General features: G+C 37.0%; 1 protein-coding gene across 1 annotated transcript in view; it reads left to right on the top strand.

Annotated features, from left to right (window-relative positions):
• The first annotated feature begins 762 nt into the window (after positions 1-762).
• KIAA0196 (KIAA0196 ortholog) overlaps positions 763-27,552 on the top strand; it is a 27,498-nt gene continuing 708 nt past the window's right edge. Inside the window, exons 1-27 of the mRNA XM_009881010.1 lie at positions 763-948; positions 3,304-3,449; positions 4,537-4,621; positions 4,897-4,997; positions 5,958-6,150; positions 8,012-8,164; positions 10,652-10,765; positions 11,853-12,024; positions 12,888-13,015; positions 13,857-13,986; positions 15,092-15,204; positions 15,943-16,109; positions 16,744-16,819; positions 17,525-17,635; positions 17,767-17,907; positions 19,375-19,455; positions 20,129-20,230; positions 21,010-21,189; positions 21,863-21,987; positions 22,394-22,556; positions 23,280-23,382; positions 23,478-23,557; positions 24,574-24,677; positions 25,157-25,286; positions 25,408-25,504; positions 25,932-26,085; positions 26,363-26,450. Coding sequence (XP_009879312.1) covers positions 763-948; positions 3,304-3,449; positions 4,537-4,621; positions 4,897-4,997; positions 5,958-6,150; positions 8,012-8,164; positions 10,652-10,765; positions 11,853-12,024; positions 12,888-13,015; positions 13,857-13,986; positions 15,092-15,204; positions 15,943-16,109; positions 16,744-16,819; positions 17,525-17,635; positions 17,767-17,907; positions 19,375-19,455; positions 20,129-20,230; positions 21,010-21,189; positions 21,863-21,987; positions 22,394-22,556; positions 23,280-23,382; positions 23,478-23,557; positions 24,574-24,677; positions 25,157-25,286; positions 25,408-25,504; positions 25,932-26,085; positions 26,363-26,450 — 3,423 coding nt within the window. The remainder of the gene's footprint in view (positions 949-3,303; positions 3,450-4,536; positions 4,622-4,896; positions 4,998-5,957; positions 6,151-8,011; positions 8,165-10,651; positions 10,766-11,852; positions 12,025-12,887; positions 13,016-13,856; positions 13,987-15,091; positions 15,205-15,942; positions 16,110-16,743; positions 16,820-17,524; positions 17,636-17,766; positions 17,908-19,374; positions 19,456-20,128; positions 20,231-21,009; positions 21,190-21,862; positions 21,988-22,393; positions 22,557-23,279; positions 23,383-23,477; positions 23,558-24,573; positions 24,678-25,156; positions 25,287-25,407; positions 25,505-25,931; positions 26,086-26,362; positions 26,451-27,552) is intronic.

The following is a 27,552-nucleotide window of genomic DNA, read 5'->3' as shown; positions in this document are numbered from 1 at the left end:
GGCAGAGGGGGCACTGCCGTCTTGGCTTGGTGTCGGTGGTTTGGAAGGTTGTTGCTGAAAAGTCAGCTCGTAACTTCCCGTAAATTGTTTCTCGATGCAAAAGCTTATTCTCAGCAGCGCCGCGCTCCCTGTCTTGCAGGAAACCTGTCAATAAATAAAACCGTAGCCGGGAAATGCAGCCACGGCAGAGAAGCTGACCGACCCTTTCTCAGTAAAGGAAGGAACGCAGCTATATCGTTTCCATTTGCCATAAAAGTTTTCCTTTTGCTAAAGCCTACTAAAATCGCTTTGGTTGTGTTTTTAAAGTGGCGATTATAAACACATCTTCTAATGTGTTTTTACTTTCCTCATCACCGTCTCCTTGCGTGGTTGCAGTTGCTTCAGTACTCGTGGTTGTTTCATCCTTCAATAGTTCTTTTCAACTTATCTGGTGTAAAAGGTCATGCTTTCCTGCACATGTGACTGAGTCAAATGCAGTGTCTGTGCTGAAGATGAATTCAGTGCAATTTTTTTTTTCATTTTACAAAGCTGTGGAAAACTTAGATTTCATAAACTGAAAATTTTGAGAGTATGCTTAAAAATACATATAGATTAAACTATCAAAAATATGAATACAAACCACTCTGTGTGTTGGTTTGTTTTTACAGGTTATTGATGGCGCAGCTAGTTTTCTCATCAGATTTTCGTCTTCAAATAACATAAAGACTAAAGATCAGAATCTGACTTAAGGACTTCTGCTGCCCTGTCACGCCCAGCTCCGCAATGGTTGATTTTCTAGCTGAAAACAATCTCTGTGGCCAGGCAATTCTTCGGATTGTCTCCTGTGGAAATGCCATCATTGCAGAACTTCTTAGACTTTCCGAATTTATTCCTGGTGTTTTTAGGCTAAAGGACAAGGCTGATCAACAGAAGTATGGGGATATCATATTTGATTTCAGTTATTTTAAGGTAAATCTTTTTATTTTATTGCTAAGCTTCTCCTTAAAGCATTGTTGTCCTGCATGAGGATGCTTCACGTTATGAAGCAGCCATTCCTGAGTATTGTGTTTATTACTAGCATTCTTCAGAATTGACTGTCATGACTTCTCACTTGCTTAGTTTTTACCAAAAATTCACCAAACTGAGATAGCAGTTGGGATATGCTTGCATGGTAACGTTCCACTTCTGGGCTGTGCTGTATTTTATATACTTCTGATCACGCTCAGCCTCACCTTACTCAGTGAGCAGAAACAGTCTAGGGACGGTTCTGTGCTTAGACCCCCTCGGCAGAATATAAGTATAACTGGTACCTGCACTGAGAGTATCAGGGCAAGAACAGGATGGCAGCTTTGAGTGTATTCAACAGCAGTCCCAGCTACGCCATTCAGAATGTTTGATGAGACACCGTGCTTTTGAACTTTGATGGATTCTGATTATATAAAACTTGAGTATTGGATTCTGGGGTGTGTGGTGGTGGTGGTGGTGTTATTGTTATTATTTCCTGGAGAAACATTAAATTATACCTTCTCCAGCAGGTTCTGAGACTGTGCAGTTGGTTGTTTCCCTTTGGAGCAGTACTGTGGGCGGTATGCCCATCTTTTTTTGGTTATCTGTAGCTTATTCTTTGCAGCCCTGAAAACTGCTTTCCTGTTGGACAGTACTGTGATTGTTCACTCACTGGACTTGTCACATGTGCTGAATAAACAAATAAATCAGAGTAGTGTCCATGAAAAGCCCTTCTTTCCCTTACAAAATTAAGCTGCTTGCAGTACCTATGTCCCTCTGTCCTTCTCCAGCACTATTAAGAAGGAACTACAGACTATCTAATCTGACCCTATCTGGATTGTACAATAGAAGAAGTGTTAATAGTAAAGCCAGGGGGTGTGGTGTGTGGGGGTGTGTGTGCTTCGTTTTTGGGTTTTTTTTTTAGTAGGAGTTGTAAATTTCAAGCACTAGCTGTGAGCCTTGTACACTGAAAACCCTGATTTCAAATGATTTCCCACGTACCTTTAGATCTAAGTGCTTGTTAGAAGTCCTTTTTTTAAACAAATTACTTGAAATTTTAAAAGCAGATAGGTATAATTGGAGAGAAATACAGTTATCCTTGAAACTGCAAAATTTTTCAATGTTAAGGAAGCACAACAGTGCTGCTGCTTTTCAAAGTAATCACCCCAAAATCCATAAAAGACATACTTTTAAAGCAGAGATTAGTGAACTTGAACATCCACAATGAAAATATCTTTCATTTCTGTATTCGTGATTCTTAGAATTACCTAATGAGAAGAGATTTCAGATTTTGAAAGTTCAGGCTGTTTGTGCATTTGAACTTCATTGTCAGTCTGAGGCCTGCTTTTATCCTTTGTTTTATGTAGGTAGTTTGCACAAAAAGAGAAGCAGAAGAGGATTTTTAAAACCACACAAAAATTGTCAGCTGGGCATTAAGTTTGATATTTTATTTTAACTATATTTTAAGCTAATTTCTATGAAGTCTGTGTTGACGAAATCCTTTTAAGCCATGACCTCGTGATGGCATCAGTGGTCTGTGGAATGATAACAGTATTTTCAATTACATGTTAACAGTATTTTCAACTGAACATTAATGATATTTTCATTTAGATGGTGATGGTAAGACCAAATGGTGGTTATGAGAAATGTCAACAGTGGTAAATGCTTTGAAAAGTTTGCACCATTGCTTTAAGGAATTTAGGCTCTTCATCCCAACTCTTTTCTTCCACGGTTGTTAATACATAGTTTCTGCATTAATTTGGGGGACTAGCACTGAGTTTGATCCAGACTCTGTAAAAAACAAACAAAAAAAAACCCCCAAAACCCCACCACCAAACAAAAAAACCCAAACACACAAAAAAAAAAAAACAAAACCCAGGCCTAATTCTTTCAAGCAGTTTAAATGTATGAGAAGGTTTGTGAGGCCTCAATGTTATGATTTCTGTCAGAGAAATCAATTGGATCAAATGTGTAAAGGAAAAAAATCTGGCAGGGAGATAGCATTACAAAAAGCACACAGTGGCTTCAGGTGTACTGGGGCTTTACCCAAAGCGTTCACTGTTCTTTTCCATTGGTTAAATGGGATAAATCATACTTAAAATCATTGCAGATTGTAACAAAGTGTAAAACTCATGTTTATGGAATGAATGTTCAACCATAAAGTAGCTGGGAAAACTATAGATCCTTGTTCTAGTAAGAAATGTTAGTGCTGCTGCTGTGCACACAGTGGTGGTTGGACGTGTTCTGTATCCTACTGAAGACAAGTCAAATAGAGGTCAAAGTCAAATATTGTCTCTAAAGATGAATTTCTTTTCTTAGGGGCCTGAGACATGTGAAGGCAAACTGGAAGCTAAACCTGAGTTACTGGATTTAGATGAAGAATTTCGTGAAAACAACATTGAAATTTTGACGAGATTTTATCTAGCTTTTCAGAGTGTACATAAATATATTGTAGATTTAAACAGGTATGGTGTCTTAAATACATGTGGATTTTCTTAAAGACTACAGTACTGTTTAGACTTAATGATGAGAATTTTTTTTCCTTAGAGACCCAATGTGCTTGCTGTTGAAGCATATTCATATGTACCTGGAAACTTGGATTGCTGGAGTGAACACTAGCTTTTACTCCTACTGTTGCTTACCAGCTTAAAATATGACTTCAAAACATTTAACGTCTCTACCTCATTTCCTTGATTGTAAGCTGAGCTAGTTGGTTTTTTTTCATTGTCTTAGAGGTTGTGTTGAAATTTTTTTAATAAAAGGAGACTCCATATTATTAGACTAAGCTTTTTGTGGTCTTGCAAAATAGAATGTCAGGTAGGTTTTTTCTTTAAATTCCATTGGCATTATTTTCCTGAACTTAATTTTTCAATGGAGTTGCCATATTCTTGAGTTTGCTACTCTTAGGTGTAAAAAACCAATATGAAAGGTTCGTGAAATACTCGTAAGAAAAAGTTGCAGAGAATCTTAATAAGCATAAAAATTGTTTTTCTTGTTGATCTTATATGAAAACATTAGTTAAAAGATTAAATGTTTAACATTATTAGTAAGTAGTGTTACTGGAAAGTCCTTTAATAGCAAGAAATCTTCTGTTAATCGAGATGAACATACTCTGTTTTCAGCTCTACCTTCCAAATTGCAATTGAGATCAATTTATGGTATTTCTAGGAGGTATTTTTGAGGAAGAATAGGACAGTTTTGCTAAATTTTGGAGTGAAAGCCTTCTGATACCCTCTTCTTAGGCTGTTTTCCATCCATAAGAAGACTAAGAGGATGTTAGCTGTAAATTATGAAGCATCCTCTAGGGACTTTCACATACGCCCTCAGGATATGGAGGGGACTTTTGCCAACTGGTTGGCTCTAGCTAGGAGTTCCAGCCTGTCCTTTTATAGTAGAGCATTTCTTCTTCTTCTTCTTTGTCTGAAAAACTCTATACTAGGGAAGTGTTCTGATGTGTCTGTTGACTTTCAGAGAAAATTGACAAGTTGAGTTACAGGACATATGATTTGAGAGTGAAATAATCAATGACCAAGTCTTTGTTATGATTCCTAGATATTTAGATGATCTCAATGAAGGAATTTACATTCAGCAAACATTAGAAACGATCCTCCTTAACGAAGATGGAAAACAGCTTCTAGTAAGTATTGAGCAGTTCTGTAATAGTAGAAAATAAACCAACTGGTTTAGTGCCAAACTAGACAAAGACTTAAATTTACTGAATGCGTGGAAATGCTATGACTCACTTTTAGGAGGACAAAGACCAAAAATGTACAGCCTGCCACTTTTCATACTGTGTTGACCACGTAGTTGATGTTGTCTTAGTTCGCCAGTATGTCTTTGTTTGTCTTTATATGTTACCACAAAAATGTATTTATGTGATTTCTTCCCTTTGCTCTTCCTTTTTCTAAACAGTGTGAAGCTCTCTATTTATATGGAGTCATGCTACTGGTCATTGACCAGAAGATTGAAGGAGAAGTCAGAGAAAGAATGTTGGTTTCCTACTACAGATACAGGTAATGTGTATTGGTTTTCAGAAGCACTCGAGGCTGAAAGGATGTGACATGCAGTATATTCAGTTATAGGTTACTGGTTAGTAACTAGGTTACTGAATTAAGGTGAATCGGCAACTTTTTGACTGTCTGACCATACAGATGGGCTCTGATAATTCTGCAGGGCTCTCTGCATGTTAATAGAACTCCTTGCGTTAGCTGGTTTTCCAGGTCTAGCTGCAAAACTGGAGCAATAGATTTTTCATGTTGTCAGAGTAGAAATTTGAAGTCCACTGACAAATAAACTTTCAGGTAAAACTTGAACATTGCAAGTGCCAGCTGTGAAAGTATTATAGGTTCTCAAATACGTGAGCGAATCTTGGTGAAACGTCCTGTGTATCTAGACAATAAATGTATTGCTGCTTGTAGTTACAGTGCTTGCTTAGTCAAATCAATAATAAGTTTCCAGGGTAAGCTGACAGCATTGTTGTATGACAGTTGGGGTTTCAAAGGGTATCACTGCAAATCCTTTTACACATGAAAAAGGAGGTATCCTGTTGCTATGCTGCTTTGACTATGTTTATGCCTCTCCATATACAATGAGAGAAGATTCCTTAACTCTGGAATGCAGAAGTGGATCAGCAAGGGGAATTCAGAAATGGGGAGGAAAAAATAATTAAAAAAACCCAACAACCCAGAACAAAATTCCTCCTCTGAATATAAAGCTACTTGTTTCTGTTCCTGAGTAAAGTTCACTTTTCTGTTTGTGCTTTGTGCGCTTATCTGGGATAAATGTCTAGTATGGACATTTACCAGTGTCCTCCTATAATATGGTGAACATTATATTCATGGATTAAACCTTCTAAAATCTCCCTGACCTTAGTGTCCATTTTATTGGAGGAAAGGTGTGATTACAAGGGGAGGGGGAGGAGGAAATAGTTAACTCATACAGCTCAATTTTTGTTCCTTTCTTTTGTAAAACAGTGCAGCCCGATCCTCTGCTGATTCCAATTTAGATGATATTTGTAAATTGCTTCGAAGCACTGGATACTCGAGCCAACCGGGAGCTAAAAGACCTCCAAACTACCCCGAGAGTTACTTCAGCAGGGTACCCATAAGTGAAACATTCATTAGCATGGTTATTGGCCGCTTACGGTCAGATGACATTTATAACCAGGTAAGTTACTCTGAGATAAAAGAGGCATCTCAAATTGAATATAAAATGGTTTCTCCAATTAGTTACTCAACCATGAAGCCGAGAAAAGAACAAATCACAAAACCATGGAGGTCTGAATGGACCTCTTGAGATCACCCTGTCCAACCGCCTGGCTCGAGCAGGGTCAGCAGATTGCCCAGGACCGCGTTCAGTTTGGTTTTGAGTATCTCCAGAGGTGCAGACTGCAGAACCTTAGTAGACAATGCGTTTAAAAAGGAGCGCTAATATCGCAGTTCTTAACTATGACAGTTGTACTAATAAAGGAAGACAATAAAAATCGAAGTAAAGTATGGAGCTGCTATATTTATAGTCTCTTCTAATATGACTCCTTTGAGAGATCTTTAACAAAGCATTAGCTCTTGAGTAGGCTTCCCTTTTTAGCATGGACAAGCAATCTTATTTTTGCAATTATTGGCACTCTTTTAGTGAATCCTCGATAACTGAAACAGTTTATAGATGCCAGAAAACCAGCATTTGAAGATTAATGAATGATTATGAATGATTGTCTGTTGGGGGTTGGACTAGATGATCCCCAGAGGTCCCTTCCAACCCTGACCATTCTGTGATTCTGTGTGATTATAAGAAAAAAAGGCTTAAATCTTTAGACAGGAGTAATAATTTAAAAGTAGTGAACTTATGGAAAACACTTTCTTATTACGGACAGATCTAATAACCTTCAAGGGGGAAAATGCCTTTTCAGCTGTGCAGAGTTCTAGAAGCAGACAAAAGATAACTTAGCAAGCTGTGAAGAGAGCCCATTTTATGACATAATCTATGTCTCTGATAGGAAACTGAAGTGTTTGTGAGGCTATGCTCTTGTAAAGTACTTAATTTAGAAATTTTACTTAAATTTGATATTTTGTATCAAGATTACTTGTCCTCTTTTTTATATAATATTGTCGGTTTATTGCCTTTGCATTAAAATGATATTAGAATTTCTATTTGTATTTTGTAGTGCTTACAGTTAATAATAAAAAACATTAATGTTTCTGTACAAAGCATGATTATAACCGAAGTACTTTTCCAAATGTATTACAAAAAGTAGGGTAGAAATCTTCAGCTCAACCCAAACTGGATACAGCTTGTTGTACTAAATTGTGTTATGTCTGAGGTGTTACCTCCTTTGATACTTGCAGCTTATTCTTGTTGGCAGTGGGCAGAAGCCTCCTGATTTTTCTTACTAGTCTGAACATTTAACCTAATAAAATAACCAAACAAAATTAAAGCAAAATAGGATGTTACTAAATAAAAGCAGAGCAGTGTTTTCCTTTGAAAATGTTGAATATGATTTTGATGACAACTTTTTTGTTAGTATGGATGTCTTTTAATATATTATCCTATGTGTTTTTTAAATGAAAATTCAGTTGATAATTTGAAACTTTTTGATCTTTCTGGTACATGGAATTGGTAAATAATTAAATTATCCGCATCCCAATTGCATCTTACTTTGATTAAATTAATCCTTGTTTCTATCTGAGATTAACTAAACATACCTAGTTCTTATATAAAATACTTATTTCTAGCTCTTCTCCTTTCAACTCATCTTAAGATCTTTGGTTCCTCCCTCTATTGACTCATTTACAGCATAGTAAAATATTACTGTAGCCTGTTAAAGTTAGCAGATATCCACACGCTCAACTTCTATACTCCGGAAAATATATCTAGTAAATACGCTGCATGTATAAGCATGTCCAGCTTACCTAAATATCCTCCTTGCCTCCTAGTATCTATATACTGTACTCTTTAATGTGCCCTATAATATTTTCAAGTGGTTTATGTTGCATTATATTATGTTCAGTTTTGTTTTCTTCTGGTTTTCTAGGTTTCGGCATATCCATTACCAGAACACCGCAGCACTGCCCTGGCTACTCAAGCTGCTATGCTCTATGTCATACTGTATTTTGACCCTTCTATTCTTCACACTCAACAAGCGAAAATGAGAGAGATAGTGGATAAATACTTTCCAGATAATTGGGTAAAAATTAATTCTGTTTTAAAACTGTTCCCTGGATTTAATGTTACAGGAACAATTTAACTTATTTTTACAATATGCGTTATAGAAAATAATAATGTCCTAAATCTGGAATAGATTATTCTCTGTGGAAATTTTACTTTGTTCAGAGTGAAGCAGTCTGAGTCAAACCACCTGGATAAGCATGGAAGGCTATCCTTTGAAAGTAACAATTACCATCTTAAATGCTTAAATCCACTACACTCTAATACCATCATGATAAAGTGAATCATAGAAAAATGTAGGCTGGAAGGTATTATAAGCATCTTCTAGTCCAGCCTTCTCCCCAAAGCAGGGCTAACTTCAAGGTTAAATCAGACTGCTCAGGGCTTGTCCAGTTAGTTTTGAAAATACGTGAAACGAGGAGTCTGTGGCCTCTGTGCGCACCTGTGGCTGTGCTTAATCACTCTCACGGTGAAGAATTTCTTTCTTGTGTACGCTTGTAGGTTGTGACTGTTGCCTCTTGCCTTTTCACTGTGCACCTCTGAGATGGGTCTGACTTTGTCTTATTCGTAACTTCCCTTTAGGTACTGGAAGACTGCAGTCGAATCCCTTAGTCATCTTTCTTCCAACTTAAGCAAACCCAGCTCCCATAGCCTCTACTCACATAGTGGGTGCCCATAAGTGTCTTAGTGGCCTTCTACTCGGTTCATTCCAGTTTGTCTGTGTCTGTCTCATACTGAGGAGCCCAAATCTGGACACGTTGCTCCAAATGGGACCTCACGAGGGCTGACTAGATGGAAATAATAACTTCCCTCAATCTGCTGGCTGCAGTCTGGCTGGCATAGCCTAGTGTATGATTACTCTTTGTCATAAGGCTGCATGTCTGATTCATTTTCAGTTTGTCCATCAGGACGCTTAGGTCCCTTTCTGCAGAATTGTTATGTAGGCAGTCAGTTCCCAGATCGTGCTGTTGCAAGGGTTTGGTTTTGTCCTAGGACTTTGTATTTATCATCATTGAACTTCATGTGGTTTCTGCTGGTGAATTCTACCAGCTTGTCAAGGGCTATCTAGATGACAGTCTTGTTCTCCAAATCCCCCCCCGCTGATGTTATTTGAAAACTTGTTTAAGGATTCAATCCATGCCATTGTCCAAATAACTTAGAAGCAAAACCTGTCGATCTGTGCAATTCTATAGACCTTTTCAGATGCAGTGATCAAAACGAAATTACTATATGTCTCAGCATTGAGATCTAGGATTTCCATCCAGAAGTCATAGTCTCCAAAAAATGCTACTGAAATAGGCTGTCATGTAGCGAGAGTACCCAGCTAGTCTGTATCAAAGGGAATCAGACTTAAGAGAGGAACTGTAAATTAATTTGTCTATCTCCATTGGTTTCAAATTGTATTCTTCTGTACCATAAGTGGAACAGTGAAGAAAGGAAGGAAGAAACTGTAATAGCTGGCTGTTTTAATAGACATTAGAACCCATCAGCTTCTGAAAAACTGAAAGCCTATTTTAGAAATGAGAACGTGACATTGGGAATTTTTGATTATGCTAGCGTTTTTATTCACTTGACTTCATAGTACAAACTGTTATTTTAAAGCAACACCTATCTTCTTGTGATCAGGTATGGATGAGTTCACTGCGTCATACAGAATACTTGACTCTTAGGCTGATTTCAGATGATTGCTAGCAGTTGAAGTGTAGCCTTTTGAGGAACTGTCATCTACAGGAAATAATGAGGGATCCTTATATCAGCAGACCAGTGTCCCATTTGCCTTTACTGGCTTCCTGTTTGACACTGTCGGAAGAGGTCAAAGGCTGACAGTGTCCCCCTATATGTGACTCCTGGTTGGAGTGATATATATAGCTCTCTATATCCTTCATCTGTTAGTAAACCAAGGCTTCAATTTTTAATCAAGTATCTTACAAACACTTGTAAGTCAACCACGATTCTGTATTTTTAATCACACTTAAATTTAGGCTAGGGGTCTGAAATCAGTTCCGCTTTGCTCTTTAAAAATCACAGCATAGAATCATAATTTCCTTCTGTTTGTGTTCACCATAGAAAATGCATTACATTTCCATTTGGTTCTTTGGGCATTCTCAGAGTAGGATTCATTCAGATCATTTTACCCTCCTATCATAGTTGTTTCTCCAGTTGCTTTCATCAGTTTTCTGCATAGCATCATGGAAATGAAAAAGAAGTTGTAAGTTCATGGGGGGAAAAAATAGAGGCCAAGGATCGTACATAGCGGGTGAAAGAACTGTCAGCTTGTTTTCAGAACTAAGCCTCTAATTAACTGTGTGCCTTTTATTTCAAAGTCTTCTTATTCCTTGATTTCCAAAGGCAGTGGAATAAGAAGTGCAGCTACCAAGAGAGTTTAGTTATCTCATATTTATACCCACAGCATATGGCTTTCTACTCATGTTGCTAAATGAGAAGTATGCTTTTTTCTTAATAAAAATGTAGATGCAACTTCTTGTTTTCTGCTTTCCAATCTTAGGTTATCAGCATTTACATGGGAATCACTGTAAATCTAGCAGAAGCATGGGAACCCTACAAAGCTGCTAAAACTGCCCTCAACTACACGCTGGATCTTTCAAATGTTAAAGAGCAGGTACATAAGCCAGAGTTAAGTATTTTTAGCAAGAGTCAAGCTGTGTGGGCATCTCAGGTATATTATGTGACAATAATTGGTGGGGTTTTTTTTTTTTTTTCTTGCATACAATTATTGACATTACGTTCAAAGTGCAATACTTCAAGTATGTAACTTTGAGTTAAAGATACTTCCAAGTTCCAAAATCTGGTCTTCACAGCACTGCTTGTTTCACTTCCTTTTTTAGTGGTGGTTTTGGCAGTGTTAGGTTGATGGTTGGACTTGATGATCTTCAAGGTCCCTTCCAACCTAGACCATTGTATGATTCTACGATTCTAAGCTGACTATAGTGTTTGGTCTTTCACAGACAACAGTTTTAGAAGTTACACATTTATGCTGACAGAGTGTTGTGCTCAGTTTTAAATAGGGCCTCCCAAATTAAATAAACAATGATCTGGAAACAGCATCTGATTTAAAAGGATGATACCGCAATGTTGTATGATGCAATGCAGTTAGTTCTTTTTACATTAAATCATTTTTCCATGCCTAAAAAACAGTGAGTAATACTGGGCTAGTTGATTGTTTGCCTAATCAACAAATCAGTTAACTGATGATAGCTAAATGCCTCCTTAAAATCTGACCCTGGTGCTCAAGAAAGAACCGAAGTGTCTAATTAGGAGAACTGTGCTATATTGTCTAGTAAACTTAGGGAATATGAGCAGAAATTTTGCCTTAGTCTTTATGGGAGAAGTTTGCTAAGTACAACTGACGTATTTCCATTCTGGAAAAGATTTTTTTGTTGTTGTTCTTTGTCATTAGGTAATAAAATAATTTCTAGAGTGTACATAAGTGGATATAGGAAGTTTACAAGTCTGCATTTTTTAAACATTATGCTTCCTGTGTAGGCTCTTTGCTTTAAAATTTAGCTTCCATCTCTTGTCATGCAGTTGCAATGTTATGATATGGTCTACTAGTAATTATACTGATTTTTATAGCACTCTTTTGATCTGTGTGCCCTTTAAGTTCTTGGGAAGCCACAGCCACATTGTACAAGATGTATTCCATTTGAGACCAGGATTATATTGATGCAAGCTTTGTGTATTCTAAGGCAAGCAGATATGCTGCAGTCACTGAGCGAGTGCACAGTCAGGTGCAGCAGTTTCTGAAAGAGGGCTGTCTAAGGGAAGAGCTGGTGCTGGACAATATTCCCAAGCTGCTGAATTGCCTGCGAGACTGCAATGTAGCAATCCGCTGGCTGATGCTTCACACTGCAGACACAGGTAAGGCTTCACGCTAGACTTTTGTTGCAGAGCTGTCAATCCTCTGTACTGGTGCTTTTTGTTACATCCCGAGGGAAGTTCAGTATGTGCTGCTGTTGAAGTCAGTGGTTTCATCTACTGTTTTCCATAGATTGTTGAGCTGTTCTTTTGCTAACAGTCTCCTAAAGTCTTGGGCTAAAACAGTACGCGTGCATTTCCTTAATTCTTTTGAGCTAGACATAGATATAAAAAGTAGTATGAGAAGTCATGACCCTGCTGAATATTACTCTGCAAAAGTCTGGGAACTTAAGCTGCCTTATCACTTAAAGTATCATTCTGAAAGTTTTACCTGGCACCAAAAGGAAAGCAGCAGCGAATTTCTTAACATCATAGTTTAAAACTAAGGTTTTTATTTCGTTGAACTGAAATTCAACTGAAACTGTTGAATAATGTCTCTGACATGAGTTTGGGTCTGTAAACTTACCTGTTTAGACATTCTCTTTGTTGAATGCTTGTGCTGTCTCTGAGGCTTCTTGGTCTGCGAGAGGGCTTCTGTTCCACCTCCATCCATTTTCTTTAACGGTTTTAGAAATGTTGATCTCTGGGTTTCTCAGTCAGGTGTACTAAATTCACATTTAGTTTGCAGAAGCCCACAGAAGAGTTTTAAGAAGGCTGAAGCACCACAGGAACCTTAATTATTTCCTATTCTAAGGAAGGGTTGTATGAGGGCAGTGAGACCTGTGTAAGTGGAGAACAAGTGGGGACTTACATATCAGAGCAAAATGGTTTTGCTTTCAAGCTATTAAAAAAAAGGGGTCTATTTACAAAGATTTAAAAGCTAGGTCAAATTCTATAACAGTGGAGAAATATCTTTCTGTTTTCAGCTTGTGATCCAAATAACAAACGTCTCCGCCAGATAAAGGATCAAATTCTAACAGACTCAAAGTACAATCCCAGGATTCTCTTCCAGCTTCTTCTGGATACAGCTCAATTCGAATTCATTTTGAAAGAGGTAGTGTGCTGCTGCCCTTCTTCATTGTTTCCCCCTGAATGGCAGAACAGAACTGAAGACTTGAATAGTAGTAGTACATTTACCGCACAGCCTGCTTACATAAAGAACGATTATTTTTATTTGTTAATTGTGAGTTTTCTATAGAAGATTACAAACTACCATTGCTTGGAAGTGACTTTTGCAGTCTTCTCAATAATTGGCAGGTTTTGTTCTTACCCAACGTGTTTACTCAGAATTTTGCATGAACATCTGTGATAACAGGCATAGTAAAATCTGTTGAGGAAGCTGCATAAGTTTTTATCCTGCCATACTTCTCTTTTTCAGGCTTTCTTTTAATCAGAGACAAAAGCCTGTGTATGTTGAGGGTAAGCTGCTAAAAAAAACACTTACACCTGTGTGTGATGTTCTGCCATTTCTGAAAGATTTCTCATTAATGCTCTGGCACTAACCTGGTAGAATATTTAAGAGTATGCCTAACTTCAGATGTGTGCTTATTTGAATTGGCTTTCTCTGCATAGGCTGAGATGACTTTGTGAAGTAGAAGTCAACAGTAGACCAGAGTCTTCTGGAATCTCTAAGCTAAAAAAGTTACTGGATGTTTTTTAGAAGTGACTAAAAATCTACAATATCTGCATCATACTGGTTTTTTTAAATTCAGTTAATTTCTATCACTGTATGTCCATCATACTGGCTGTATTTCTTAATATTATTAATTTTCTATTTAGTATTTTGGCAAGACCTTGAAGTTCTGTGGTAATCACTGTAAGTCAGTATTTTATTTCATCTGTTGTAGTATGCCTTCTTGCCAGTTTTGTAAACCAAATGCTTTGGTTTTCAATAGATGTTCAAGCATATGCTATCAGAAAAACAAACGAAATGGGAGAACTATAAAAAAGAGGGATCTGAAAGGATGACTGAGCTTGCTGATGTCTTCTCAGGAGTTAAACCTCTTACTAGAGTGGAGAAAAATGGTAATTATTAAAAACTAAACAGTAGGAAAAAGAAGTAATTTTGTTTTTTTTTATTTCTGAGCTGATACAAAAGAAAATATATGAGGCTAATAGTGATAATAAGAAAAATTTTCATGTCCCTCAGCTGCCGCAGAGGTCTCTTACGTGCTGTCTTGTTTAGGTTTTCTGCATATATTTCATATGTAAGCCATATTTAGGTACCTAATAATTAGATGGCCCTATTCTTAAAAATATTTTTGTCACTTTATTTAGATATGCCAGGTAAGGCTATGAAATGCCAGTTTGCTTTTCTATAATGGAGTTCATGTTCCTGTGTTCCATGTACAAAGGAGTGTGAAGATTGTGCCCATTAAATGTGGGAATGGTTTAACCTCTCCTCTCATTCTTTGCCTAGTTGTAACCTGGATTTTGGTTGTATTGGCATTTTTTTGAAACCTTCTTTTACTTCTTGTCTGCACTGAGTGGTATTCTCCAAATTTTCCAAGGTCTTAAAAGTGTTGAATCTGTATATCTTTCCAAATTTATTGCTCTGTTTTTTGAAACATCTTCTCTTTTTCTTGAACTGGTATAAGAACGAGAATTGTAAATCACTCTGTTATTTGATCAGGAACACTGCATAAAGTGTCAATGTAAGGGCAATGTTTGTGATTAATCCAAGCCCATAAAACTTAAAATACAGGCAATTTTCTCACTTGCTTTCACTTAAAAGCAGAATTACTTGACTGAAATATTTCCCTTTAGCTTTTTGATGTCAGCAAACTTGTAGCTAAAACATAGAAATTGCAACTGCCAAGGCAATTAGCATTGTAAAACAGTTCATAAAACAAAAATTCATGATTTAAAGGGCTTTGTAATCTTTGTATAGATTTTATAATGCACATTTGTGTTGGTAGTAGTTTTTTTTTAATGTTGTAAGTGAAACTTACGTATTTGCCACTTTACAAGTGTACCTGTTGAAAGTCTATACATGTAAGAGTAAGATGAAAACTTCTTAAATAATCTACATGTATAGCTGCTTTGTTTGTTTTGACTAGCAAGTTCCCTGTGTCTTTGTTGCTTATCATACGTGCAAAGATTTGATTAAATTTTTCCTGTTGTTACATAGAAAATCTTCAGGCTTGGTTCAGAGAAATCTCCAAGCAAATAATGTCTCTAAACTACGATGATTCCACTGCAGCAGGCAGAAAAACTGTGCAGCTAATACAAGCACTGGAGGAGGTATGGCAAAGAAATTTTGAGATAAACAGTGTTTTGAAAAACAACATTTGATACACGTGTGCGGACTTCCAATAGAATCATAGAATCGTTATGACTGGAAAAGACTTTTAAGATCATCGAGTCCAACCATTATCGAACTCTACGGGGCCCACTTCTAAACCATGTCCATGAGCACCAAGATGAGTTACAAAACAGATCTGCATTTTAACAGTAGTTTAAGGCTTTAGATTTTTGTAGTTTTATATGTACAATCAGGACTTGCTTATAGACCTTGTGATTGTAAAATAAAGGATGTAGCATGAAAAATATAGCACCTGTAGCTGAGGATTAGCAAGGTTTTTCGAAGAAATTAATTCAGTGTTAAATATTGTTTGGCAACATTACTCATTTTACTAGAAGTTCTGAAAATAAATTCATTTGAAGCTAGAGAGGGTAATTTGAAAGGGAAAATACTGATATTTGTTCTGTGTACATTTCTTCTACTTCCTGGGTATAAAAGAATACTCAGTATGGTGTTTCACAGTACAGCTCCTTGAGTAACTTTGTGAAATTCACTATTTAACACACTCCAAAGTAGGCCAGGATTTGTTGTGTCTTACTGTAATAACATCCTGAAGAAATATGTCAGTTTGCTGATTCTATTTGTATTGTTGTCCTTAAAGATGAACAGGAAAAAAAAAAAAAAGAAAAGGAGTTGTTTTATGGGGTTGGTTTGTTTGTTTGTTTTTTAAAATATAGGTCCAAGAGTTTCACCAGCTGGAAACTAACCTGCAAGTCTGCCAGTTTCTGGCTGACACCCGCAAATTTCTCCATCAGATGATCCGAACTATCAACATTAAAGAAGAGGTCTTGATCACCATGCAGATAGTTGGTGATCTTTCTTATGCTTGGCAATTAATCGACAGGTATCTTAGCAGGAGCTTTTTCTTCCAAGTCAGTCATCATTTGCAAAACTTGCGGGAACTAACATGCATAAATGTTATTGATAATATAAACTTACCAATTTGAGAACAGTCTTGAAGCCTTGATCTATGAGTTGTTGAGTATATTTAACTCTCATCAACTTGAATAAGAATCAACAGCCATCCTTGTCATGTTGTTAGCTGCAGGATAAGTGATAGTGTAACTTTTTACTGTCTGTCCTAACTATAACAATTTTGTTAAGTTTCTATCTCCAGCCTTCAGTCTAGTTAAGTATTCTCCAAAATACTGGAGTTCCTATTTCAGCCAAAAACAAATAAGGAAAGACAAATGTTAGAGAACTCCTTTTCCATGGTGTGATTTTGCTGAGCTGCTACTTCATTACTTTGGCTGTTAATGCTCCCTGATGCCCTCTACTTTTACCCCACCTACTCCTTTATCATACAGGGTTTTTCTAACCAATATCTTTTCAGACTAAAATCCTCCTTTAGTGAAGTTCTTTAGAGATCTCCTGTGCCCTTTCTAGGTTACACAGGTGCAGGTGACATATGATTTAACAGTTGAAGATAAGAGTTTCAGGGGAAGAAGCTGATTTGTTTTGTTTGTTTCCTACCCCAGCTTTACATCTATTATGCAGGAAAGCATAAGAGTCAGTCCATCTATGGTAACTAAACTCAGAGCCACTTTCCTAAAGGTAAGTTTGAACAACGGTGAATGTACTTGAGTGCTGCAGATCAACCAAAACACAAATAGGCCTTAAGGCTGTGAAGTCACAAAAGAGTCAAACCTTCCTTTTACCAACATTTTCTATATCCAGATTTTTTTAGACTGTATTAAACTAACTCAAGGTTAGTTTTAAAGAAAATAAAACCATGTTATGCATGTTTTTTTATGCAACCAGTTATATTGCTGCTGTTAGGCAAATAAGTCTCATCATTCAGCCTACTCATTACAGTTATTTGCTGGAGTCGTTGATGCATAGCTGGGAACCTCTGCATATGTATCAGAAGAGGCTGAAGAAATTATAAAAGTTATGTTGGCTGTGCCTTTTGTCTGTCACAGTGAAGATATGGCATCAGATGAAAATACTTTCTGTAAAAATAAGAATGGGAAATATCACGGGGGGAGTGTAAAATTATAATGAAAAAAAATCTCACAGAACTGGTAAGATTTTTTTAAATAAATTAATAAGGGAAATATAGCATTATAGACTGCTAGACTTTTTTCACTTTTAACAATATTTTTTTGTCTGTTGGCAAACCTGATGTTGTAACAATGCTCTTTAGGAAGAATCTAGTGCTTTGAGATGTAGGTTAAGAGCCTGAGCAGGAGAGTTCGAGCATGTAATTTATATTAGAAAAACAGACATGTGAAGTTAAAATGTTAACTTTATTTCTAGCTTGCTTCTGCACTTGACTTGCCACTTCTCCGCATTAATCAAGCAAACAGTCCCGATCTTCTCAGTGTATCACAGTATTATTCTGGCGAGTTGGTTTCCTATGTAAGAAAGGTAGGCATTTGAAGAAGCACAATTGTTTTGTTCTCTAATTACTTTTTCTTAGTTGAAGATTATTTTTTTTAAAAAGAAAGAATATGCTGAGAATATACTGACTGTGTTTGTTTCTTCTCTTATTTGCAAAGGTTCTACAGATAATTCCAGAAAGCATGTTTACATCTCTTCTCAAAATTATAAAGCTTCAGACTCATGATATTATTGAAGTGCCTACTCGCCTTGATAAGGACAAGTTGCGAGATTATGCTCAGCTTGGACCACGATATGAGGTGCAGTTAAAATTGGGAATTCTGGAAAAGTATACCTTATAGGTGGCCAACTTCAATCTAAGTTTAAATAGGTACAGCTCCCTAAAGTTATACTTCAGCAGCGAAGTTGGATTTTTTGACTGATTTAAGAATTAAAATCGACTAGTGTTATTGTGAGTATACCTTAGGCTTCCTGAGGATAGATGAGTAGCTTTTGCTCTTCTGTTTGCAAAAGTTTGAACTTTTGATCTTGTAGAAAAGGGGAGAAAAACTAAATATGTTTATAAATGAGGGTGAATATTTTTGGATTTACCGGGGGGGAAACCCTAAAAACCCAAGTCCGAAACGAACATTTGGAATGCTTCCACCAGGAGAAGGAGGAGGTTGAAGACTGAATAAGCCGGCAGGGTTAAGCTTTTTGCTGCCCTTAAATGTGAAGACAGGACAGAGACACATTGATTTAATAAGACAAAGCTGCTGTTGCTTGTCGATTTTTTTTTTTTTTTTTTTTTTTTTGTATGTGTTTTTTTTCCTGCACTGTTATCAGTGTGGAAGAGTGAGCAAGCATTAAAATTATTTAGTTTTATTTGTAATAGGAAAAGTGGAGGAGCAAAAACCTGAGTAGACCAGTAACTCTTTGCCTCAAAGAATTTATCTCCCATTATCAGTTAAGATGCCGGCTTTTTCCAGTGGTTTTTGCCAAGTTTTTGCCAACACTTGTTAAGTTTTTTATACAAACAAGCTGTGGTCTCTGATTAAGCTGATGTTCAGGACTGAACACTAAGTTTGGACTCCCTGACTAAACTTTGTAAAGTCAGTTTATTTTGTGGGGTGGCAGGGAGGGAGGAGGTGGCGGTATTCGGTAATATTTCTTTTATTTTGAGGAGGTAGGGGGAAAACTACTTATCTTACACAGAAGCTTTGCACTTTTGACTGCTGTAGAATTTTAAGTCTGATCCGTGTTGTCTCCTGTATTGTAAATGTCTCAAGGGAAAAGATTGGCTTGTGTGAACTCGGAGCAGAAGGGTGCTCAGCTAATAATTTAAAATTTAAGTGAATGTGCTACTGTATTAAATCAGTGGAAATATTAAAGTGGAGCCATTGCTGGCAGCAAGTTTTATTATGAAATTATCCCACTTCAAGCTGTGCCCCAGCCTGCTCAAAGGGACCAACTTAGACTTTTGTCCATGATGTTTTGTACATATGTGATATAGCCGGCTACATCTTTCCTCCCATTTTCTGTAAAGCCTCTGAGAGGCACCTGTTATTTTCTGCTGGGAACACACCTATACTGACCCAACTGAAAGAAAGATTATTATTGTACTATAAGTAAGCCTAGAACAAAATGTAAAGTTGAAAGTGTATCAGTGCAAATTACTTTAATCTAAAATAGGAAGCTACCACTGGGAAAGACGTGTATCTTTTTAGAGTAACTATTTGAATCTATTGAATCACTTCAACAAATTGTATTTTCTCTTTCTCTTAAAGGTTGCCAAGCTAACCCATGCTATTTCAATCTTCACTGAAGGCATCCTCATGATGAAAACTACTTTAGTTGGTATCATCAAGGTAATATTCCATTGTTCCAGTAGGAAAAATTCATTTGGCGGCAATTTGCACTTTAGCACAGATATTTCAGCACATTAAGCAAGACCCTGAGGAAAAATAAAAAGACAAGAAAAAATAAGTTTGCATACGAATTTTCAAATGCTGGTGCCTAACTTGGCATCCAGATAAGAACTGTAATATTTAAGGTCGTTGAGAACCCATAGTTCTCCTTGTGTATAGATTCATCAAGCTTAATTGATACTTTTTTTTTTTTTTAATTTTCTCCTGGAAAAATGACTGCAAGCTTTTCTAAAGAGCTGTTTCTTCCATTGGCAAAGACTGCTCTTCTTACATCAAGGTACCTCTTTCAGGACTTCAGGAGCGAGGGTTCTTAAAGAAATACAAACTTCTTAATGCATTCTGGCTTTTTATAACTGTACAACATTCTCAATGGATCATAAAAAAAGCTGAATATGGGATCTACAAACCTTTGCCATTCATCTTAAAGGGATAATTTATATTTGGTGGAAGTATTAAAATATTTATTCTTTGGACAAGCACTGCTTGGAAAGTGCATCTGTTATGATGTAATAGGAAAGCAGTGCTAAGTATTTAACCTCTTTTTTGGTACAAACAAAATCCATTACACTTTTGTATACCTTTCTGACTTTAGAAAATAAATGTTTCTTCTTAGGTGGACCCAAAACAATTACTAGAAGATGGAATAAGGAAGGAGCTAGTAAAACGGGTAGCTCTTGCTCTTCACAGGGGACTCATCTTTAATCCTAGAGCCAAGGTGTGTAACATCTTGATTTGATTTGATTTTTTTCATGTATCTTGGGATTGCTGGGACCTCTTTTATTATATTTCATTTTAGAAAATAATTCATACTTTTCTGTACAGATTTTCTTTTGGTAAAAAAAGCACATTTTTGAACTTTATAAAGGTTATTTGGAATGCTTTATTTGATGTTAAAACAAGTTTAGTTTATAAACTGCTAAGAGCACATAGAATTCAAAAACGTATTTTTATTCTATTGCCAAATGTACCATAAATTCTGAGTTCACAATTCCTTTGGAATGCTTTATTTGATGTTAAAACGAGTTTAGTTTATAAACTGCCAAGAGCACATAGAATTCAAAAACATATTTTTATTCTATTGCCAAATGTACAATGCAAAATTCTGAGTTCACAATTCTGTCTTTGTCTGTGACGACTGATGATAACACGTGATATGTATAAGCCATGTAAACATAGAAAGGTAATGATAGAATAAGGAGTGTGACTCCTTGTTTTGATCCTGTCCAGATTCTTGAGTCTGTCTCCTAGATCAATCAATAGTACCATTGAAGCTTAAAATAAACATTAAAAGTGGGAGGAAAAAGTATTTAGCAAGAAGAATTACTTCAGATATCAAACAACCTTCGATAAATTTCTCAGTGCTTTTCAGTTTTGGCTGGAGCATAGTGAAACGCTCTGGAGGTTGTTGTGTAAAGGCATTTAGAAGCCTCTTACATTTTCTTTGTATTCTACCTGTTCACAGTTTTGTTTTTACCTTTTTTCTTTCATCTGTAGCCGAGCGAACTGATGCCCAAACTGAAAGAAATGGCGGCTACAATGGATGGATTCCATCGATCATTTGAATATATCCAGGATTACGTCAACATATATGGTTTGAAAATTTGGCAAGAGGAAGTGTCTCGTATTATTAACTACAATGTGGAACAGGAGTGCAATAACTTCTTAAGAACAAAGGTGCTAGTCAAAAACAAGAACAAGTAGGAAGTTGATAAATGTTTTCATATTTGGATGTTAAAACTTGAGACGGATGGAGCATATATACCCCATTGTACACAGTTCCTACTGTGCGAACTACTGTGTAAAACACCTGCCCCCAGGTTTTTCTGAATTATTTCAGCATCCCTGCTGCGTTAGGTGTACATAAGAAGAGCAAAGTAGCCCAAACAGAATATTTTTGTATCTCTTGCCAGTGAACCATAACCTTCCTCTTTCTCAAAGAAAACAGAAAATAACTACTGGATCACAGTAGTCCTCTCTGTATCTATTGTTAGCCGTCAGCATGCAGGCTTAGAAAGATTGCAGTAGTTACCAGCTCTTTTTGTGATACTTCACAAGTGGTGGAGTGAATAGATCTTAAATTTAGCTAACAAAATGGTGGCTAGTCTTACTGCAGAAAGGAGGAGATGGAATTCTCAGGAGGAGTGTAGGTAGTTCTCACCCTCCACAGTTACCTTCTGCTTGCTCTTTGTCATAAGACTCTTTTTCCCCTTTGCTTTGTTCTGGTTTTATAGTATTCTGTATTGTTTTAGTGTACTACTTCTAAATTAAACAAAAGGAAAAAAAATTCTAAGCAAATTAAAAACATGCAATGGTAACGCTGCGAATTACTCTAATACTTATTTTTCAGATTCAAGACTGGCAAAGCATATACCAGTCTACTCATATTCCTATACCAAAATTCACACCTGTGGATGAATCCATAACATTTATTGGTCGGCTTTGTAGAGAAATCTTGAGGATCACAGACCCAAAGTAAGTACTCTGGGTCACAGGTTTGTATTGTAGCACTGTGCATTGGATTGCTCCAATTCCACCATATACAAACAAAATATACAACAAATAGTTTTTCCTTAGCTGTCATATCACCATCTTCATCTAAATCCAGATTTACCCAATCCATCCTGTACGTTTTAAATATTAGTCTGGAAAAGTTGTGATTTTAGTCTAAGATAGAAAACAGTGGTTCACATAAATGGAGAAAGGAGAAACCAGGGACGGGTGACAAAACCATTGGGGAGAGAGGCACAACTAAACATCACCTGAGATACTTAGAGAGTCTTTCTAATCTTTGCCTGAGCAAGGTAACTCGTTACTCAGATTATCACAGGACCTATCTGCATCTTATTCTGACGTATTTGTTTGTTTAATTTTTCCTCAGAATCACGTGTTACATTGACCAAATGAACACCTGGTATGATATCAAAACTCATCAGGAAGTAACCAATAGTCGTCTCTTCTCAGAGATCCAAGATACTTTAGGCACCTTTGGTCTCAATGGCTTAGACAGGCTGCTGTGCTTCATGATTGTAAAGGAACTGCAGGTAACTTTTGACCTTTGGTTTCTCAAGGTCACAATGCTTTTATTGTTTAATAACTTCTTGTGAAATAAAAAAATCTGTTAATTTTTGAAATGGTAAATGGAAATGAAAAGCATTTGAAAAATGTGTGTTCAAACCCAAAGGTAAGAATTTGTTACAGATACAATTACAAAAGCCGGTACTCTTGAGTAAATGGTGCTGTGTAACACAATGTTATGCATTACATTAAACAGTGGTTTGCAGGCAATGCATTTGAAGGTGTATACTGTATACTCAAAAGTTGATCTCAGGTCAACTTCTATTTTTCTGTCTAGATATCAGCAAAGAATTCGATTGTTTGCGTGATATAAATAAGGTGTCAGTTCTATGTAATGACTTTTTCCCTCATATCTCCATGTGTAGCCAAGTTTTTTTGTTTTCTAAGAAGAATCCAGTCCTAACCTGGTGAAAGATTTTAAACAGAAAAAGTATTCATGAAGACAGATCCTCCTCAAAAATTGAATTAATACTTGTCTACAGTGGGTATTATGTATTGATGAGGGGGAATCTGCTAATTATCCTAACGCTGATTAGCATAACTCAGAAAACCACAGAATTTCTCAACTCTTCATCTGTGGAAATATTCTGTCCCTGCTGTTAAAAATGCAGTTCTTGTACCACCAAGATTAAGCATAGAGTACATGTGTGAGGATTTTACTTACTTAATTATTTCTTTCTTTTATTTAGAATTTCCTCAGTATGTTTCAGAAAAATATATTGCGTGACCGGACAGTACAGGATACCTTAAAAGCACTTATGAATGCTGTCAGCCCTCTCAAAGGAATTATAGGTAAGTGCTTACTGGCTAAGATGGATTGTCTTTGTATGCTTGCATTTATTTCTCTTGTTCTTTTTTTTAATGCCTCACCCTTTTTATTTTCTCAGCCAATTCAAACAAGGTTTATTCCGCAGCAATTGCAAAAACTCAGAAGATCTGGACAGCGTATTTAGACTCCATAATGAAGGTAGGTTTACGTGACTTAGTGATATGCAGAATTCACTCTAGGCTCTTTGGTTATCTACTTTCATCTGCTTATTTTACCACATCGAGTTACGTTGACCTGGAATTCTCTAACAGCACAAGTAAAGCAGGCCTGGATTTGGAAGAGCTCCTGAAATTTGTTTGTATCGACTGCCCACGCTCCACAAAGCACTTAGCACTGAGATTGATAGAATCATACGTAATAGTTTGCCAGAAATGGAGTCCAGCGCTAGAGGTGCGATCTGGGAAGACCGAGTTAGTGCTCAGTATCAGGAGCTCTGAGACTCCTCGCAGTGCCTTGTGAACATAATGTACTTAAGGCTGCAGTTCGGAGCAGTAGCATTTCCTGAACTTGCCTTGCTCACGCAGAGGACAGTCTACCGTGCCGAAGGTGTAAACAAGCTATCCTGTTAGCGTGTCTCTTTATCTTGTCTTTGCAATGACATTTTGCGACCAGTGTTTTTCAGAACGCTGTGAATGTTTGTTTATGTTACAGAAGAGAAGAGGAAGGGTCAGGGAAGGAAGTGGAAGGTTCACTGCAAGAAGCCTCACTGTTTTTTATCCCTGCCATTGCTGGCCCTAAGGTCTAGGGAGAGGTGGGGAAAAAAGTACAAGCATTTTCACTGACCAGTGACAAACAAAAAAGTAACTGGGCTTCCATACCTGTTACCTTTTAGTGCCCTTTGCACACTACCCATATTTGCTACTGTGAACTGTGTAAATGTTGAGTGTTGTGACGACTCCTCTCCTTTGGCTGCACGGCGCAGCTGGGGATGTCAGTTTTGACTGTGGGCAAAATGAGGAAGTAGCTCCAGCCACTGTGCGTGTCCCTGCTCTGGGCAGCCCTACAAAAAAGGCTGTTAGGTGTAATGAGGACTTTCTGTCATCTGTTTAACTGTAAATTGCTAGTAATTAAGTTTTTCCTTACTTTGACTTTACTCTTCCTTCATTGCGTTCAGTTTAACACCCCACCCTCTTTTTGATTGTTTGTTTCAACAGGTTGGTCAGATGCAGATTTTAAGACGACAGATTACCAATGAATTAAATTATTCCTGCAGGTTTGACTCCAAGCATTTGGCTGCTGCTTTGGAAAATCTCAATAAGTAAGAAGCAAAATGCGCTGAAGAGCTGCATGTATCACTGTGATGTAGTTGTTATCAACTCGGCAACCCTTAAACTCTAAATTAAGGCAAAATGTGGAGTCTGATTGTATTCAGGTTTTTGTGATGAGTATTTGAATTTGAACCAAACGCAAACATTAAAAATAAATAACTTGGCAAGTAATTTGTATGAACAGGCTCATGGACAGGGCAGGTTCTAATTGCATTTGGTTACACCTGGATTTGAGGTCATACTTGGATGAGAAGTAAGAACCGGGAAAATGTGTGTTGCTGTTCTTTGAAACAAATATGATGTCTGTAAAAAAGATATTCCGAAAAAGGTGGTTTACTCTTGCATGTAAACGTTTACAAGTTTTGTGTCTATGAATTTTTTAAATTAATGTGACATGTGGCATCGGGTAAGGTTTATTTGGGGATAATTTAAGTAAGTATTTAATATAATCAATTTATTTTCATTTTAGAGCAATACTGGCTGACATTGAAGCACATTATCAGAACCCATCACTACCTTATCCTAAAGAAGACAACACTCTCTTGTATGAAATCACAGCTTATCTGGAAGCAGCTGGCATTCACAATCCATTAAATAAGGTCAGGCTTACATTCCAGTGCTTGGTACAGTTTGATCTTTCTATTTTATTGATTATTAACTGAGAAAACAATGAATATGTTGAAGAACTGTGTTCCTCTTTTTTTTTTTCTTCGTTCTCAGATCTACATAACAACAAAACGTCTGCCGTATTTTCCCACTGTCAACTTCCTGTTTCTCATTTCCCAGTTTCCAAAACTTCAGTACAACAGAAATTTAGGTACTGCATAAGTTATTGTTTTTCTAAATCTAGGGAGAACCTATGTGAAATTATCTGCAGAGAAGATAGTAAAATTATCTGCATAGAAAATATTCAGTTTCTGAATTTAGTCCATCATGTCCAGGCAGGTTTGTTATAATACTGAAGCAAAATACAGTGGAGTAGGAAACAGAAACCAAACTCCTGACTTTCTCATTCCATCCTATGCCTTAGTTAATATCATTAAGCCATTTGTTGTGGAAGAAATGCAGTTTTTACATTAGTTTTTAATTCTTATGTGTGGGCAAGCAGAAGGGGAGGCACAGCATAAAGCTCATGAGAGTATTGATACAAGTTTTCCTTTGCTATAAAGAATATGTTCTCGTTTATAAATGTGTTGCTTTGGTGATTTTTTTCTTTTTTTTTTTTTATTTTTTTTTCTGTTCAGGAGTGGTGTGCAAACGGCCAGCTGATCAAATTGACTGGCTTCCTTTAGTTCTGGGACTCCTTACCCTGTTGAAACAGTTTCACTCAAGATACACAGAACAATTTCTGGCTCTGATCGGTCAGTTTATTCGTTCAACGATGGAACAGTGCACAAGGTATCCATGGTTTACTTTTTCCCTAAGTATCACCTCCGTGAAGAGGGCTCCAGTAGTATTATCACTGCTTTTTCAGTATGTTTTTCTAGCAGAGTATATTTGACAAAATAATAACAATACATATGATTAAATATAAGACACAAAAAAACCCAACAGTATTTTAGCAATGGAATCACATGGTACCTAGTGGAAATGGTGTTATTTGAAGCCTGGCATTTTCACGTAGTTTCATTCAAATAACTGATTGAGTATGATCTCCACGATGGTTTAATTTTAGCCAGAAGATACCAGAAATGCCTGCTGATGTAGTGGGTGCTCTCATGTTCCTGGAAGATTACATTCGGTACACCAAGTTACCAAGAAAGGTAAGAAAGAATTCTGTGTCTCCCGCACGTAGCATTGAGCAGGAGTCCTGTTCAGATGAGGCAAATCGTGGTTTGTGCTGTGGTTACGTACTAGTGGTTTGATCACACATACCTACTCTGGAAGATGGCATCATCTGTAAGCAAATATCCAAAATAATGGACTTTTTAACTTTGTCCAAAAAGCAAGATTGACCCTTTTCAGATGTTCTGTAAAAGCCTGACAAAAGGAAATACAGATGAAAAATCTGTTACCCAATAGGAATGGGTCATAATGAATGCTTTACCCTGCATGAACTACAAATTGTGTTACTTGCATACTTTGTGTAACTTCCTATACCAGACTTAGCATCCTTACAGAAAAATTGTTTTCTAAAAAATACAAAAGGGATATAAAATATAGACAGGATTGCCGTTTTATGCAGATTTAAGAAGAGTCTGTTCCATTTAACCTTCAGGGAGCGTGTACAACGCTGAGGGGGCTTTTGGGAAGGGAAGAAATAGAATAGAAGTTGTGAGATGTTGCAGAATTAAGTAATAATAAACTTAGCAGTATTCTAAATGCAGGGAAAAAAGCTAATTAGTAAGTCTAAACTTTGGTGAAACACCATCTCCAGTCCTTGATTTCCTTCCCTTCCTTCCCAAGCATGGCTTCCCAGGCAGCTTCTTTATGTCGTATGCAAGGGAAGTTCTGAAAGTCTGGGCTTGTAGACAGACTTTATTTTAGGGTTAAATGCAAGTTAAGTGCGTTTGAAGATGATGTATTAGTTATATGTGGTATTAAAAATAAGTCATTATCCCATTTGCTATAGGCTGTACCTCAGTGATTCTTGAATAAGCCATTTCCCAGCTAATACAACTAAGAGAGAGAGAGACTCCTCCGATTTCTCTCTTCTTCCCAGCCCACAGTGCAATGTAGTAGAAGGTCTGTGTGTCAGTCTTGCAGCTGATGTATCTGGTACCCGTCCCAGCTTCCGCTTCAGCCTGGTGCGATGTAGAGAAACAGCCGAGAGGGTGTCAGCGCACCTCCAGTCTTACACAGTACCTTCCTCACAGCCCGGGGCTTCCCTCACCTCACTTGCCTGACATGGTCTCCCTCCCTCCT

This window comes from Charadrius vociferus, unplaced genomic scaffold, assembly GCF_000708025.1.
Source record: "Charadrius vociferus isolate BGI_N301 unplaced genomic scaffold, ASM70802v2 scaffold2, whole genome shotgun sequence".
In the NCBI taxonomy this organism is placed as follows: Eukaryota; Metazoa; Chordata; class Aves; order Charadriiformes; family Charadriidae; genus Charadrius; species Charadrius vociferus.
Note: the sequence above shows the minus strand (reverse complement) of the source record. Positions and strands in the feature narration are given on the sequence as shown.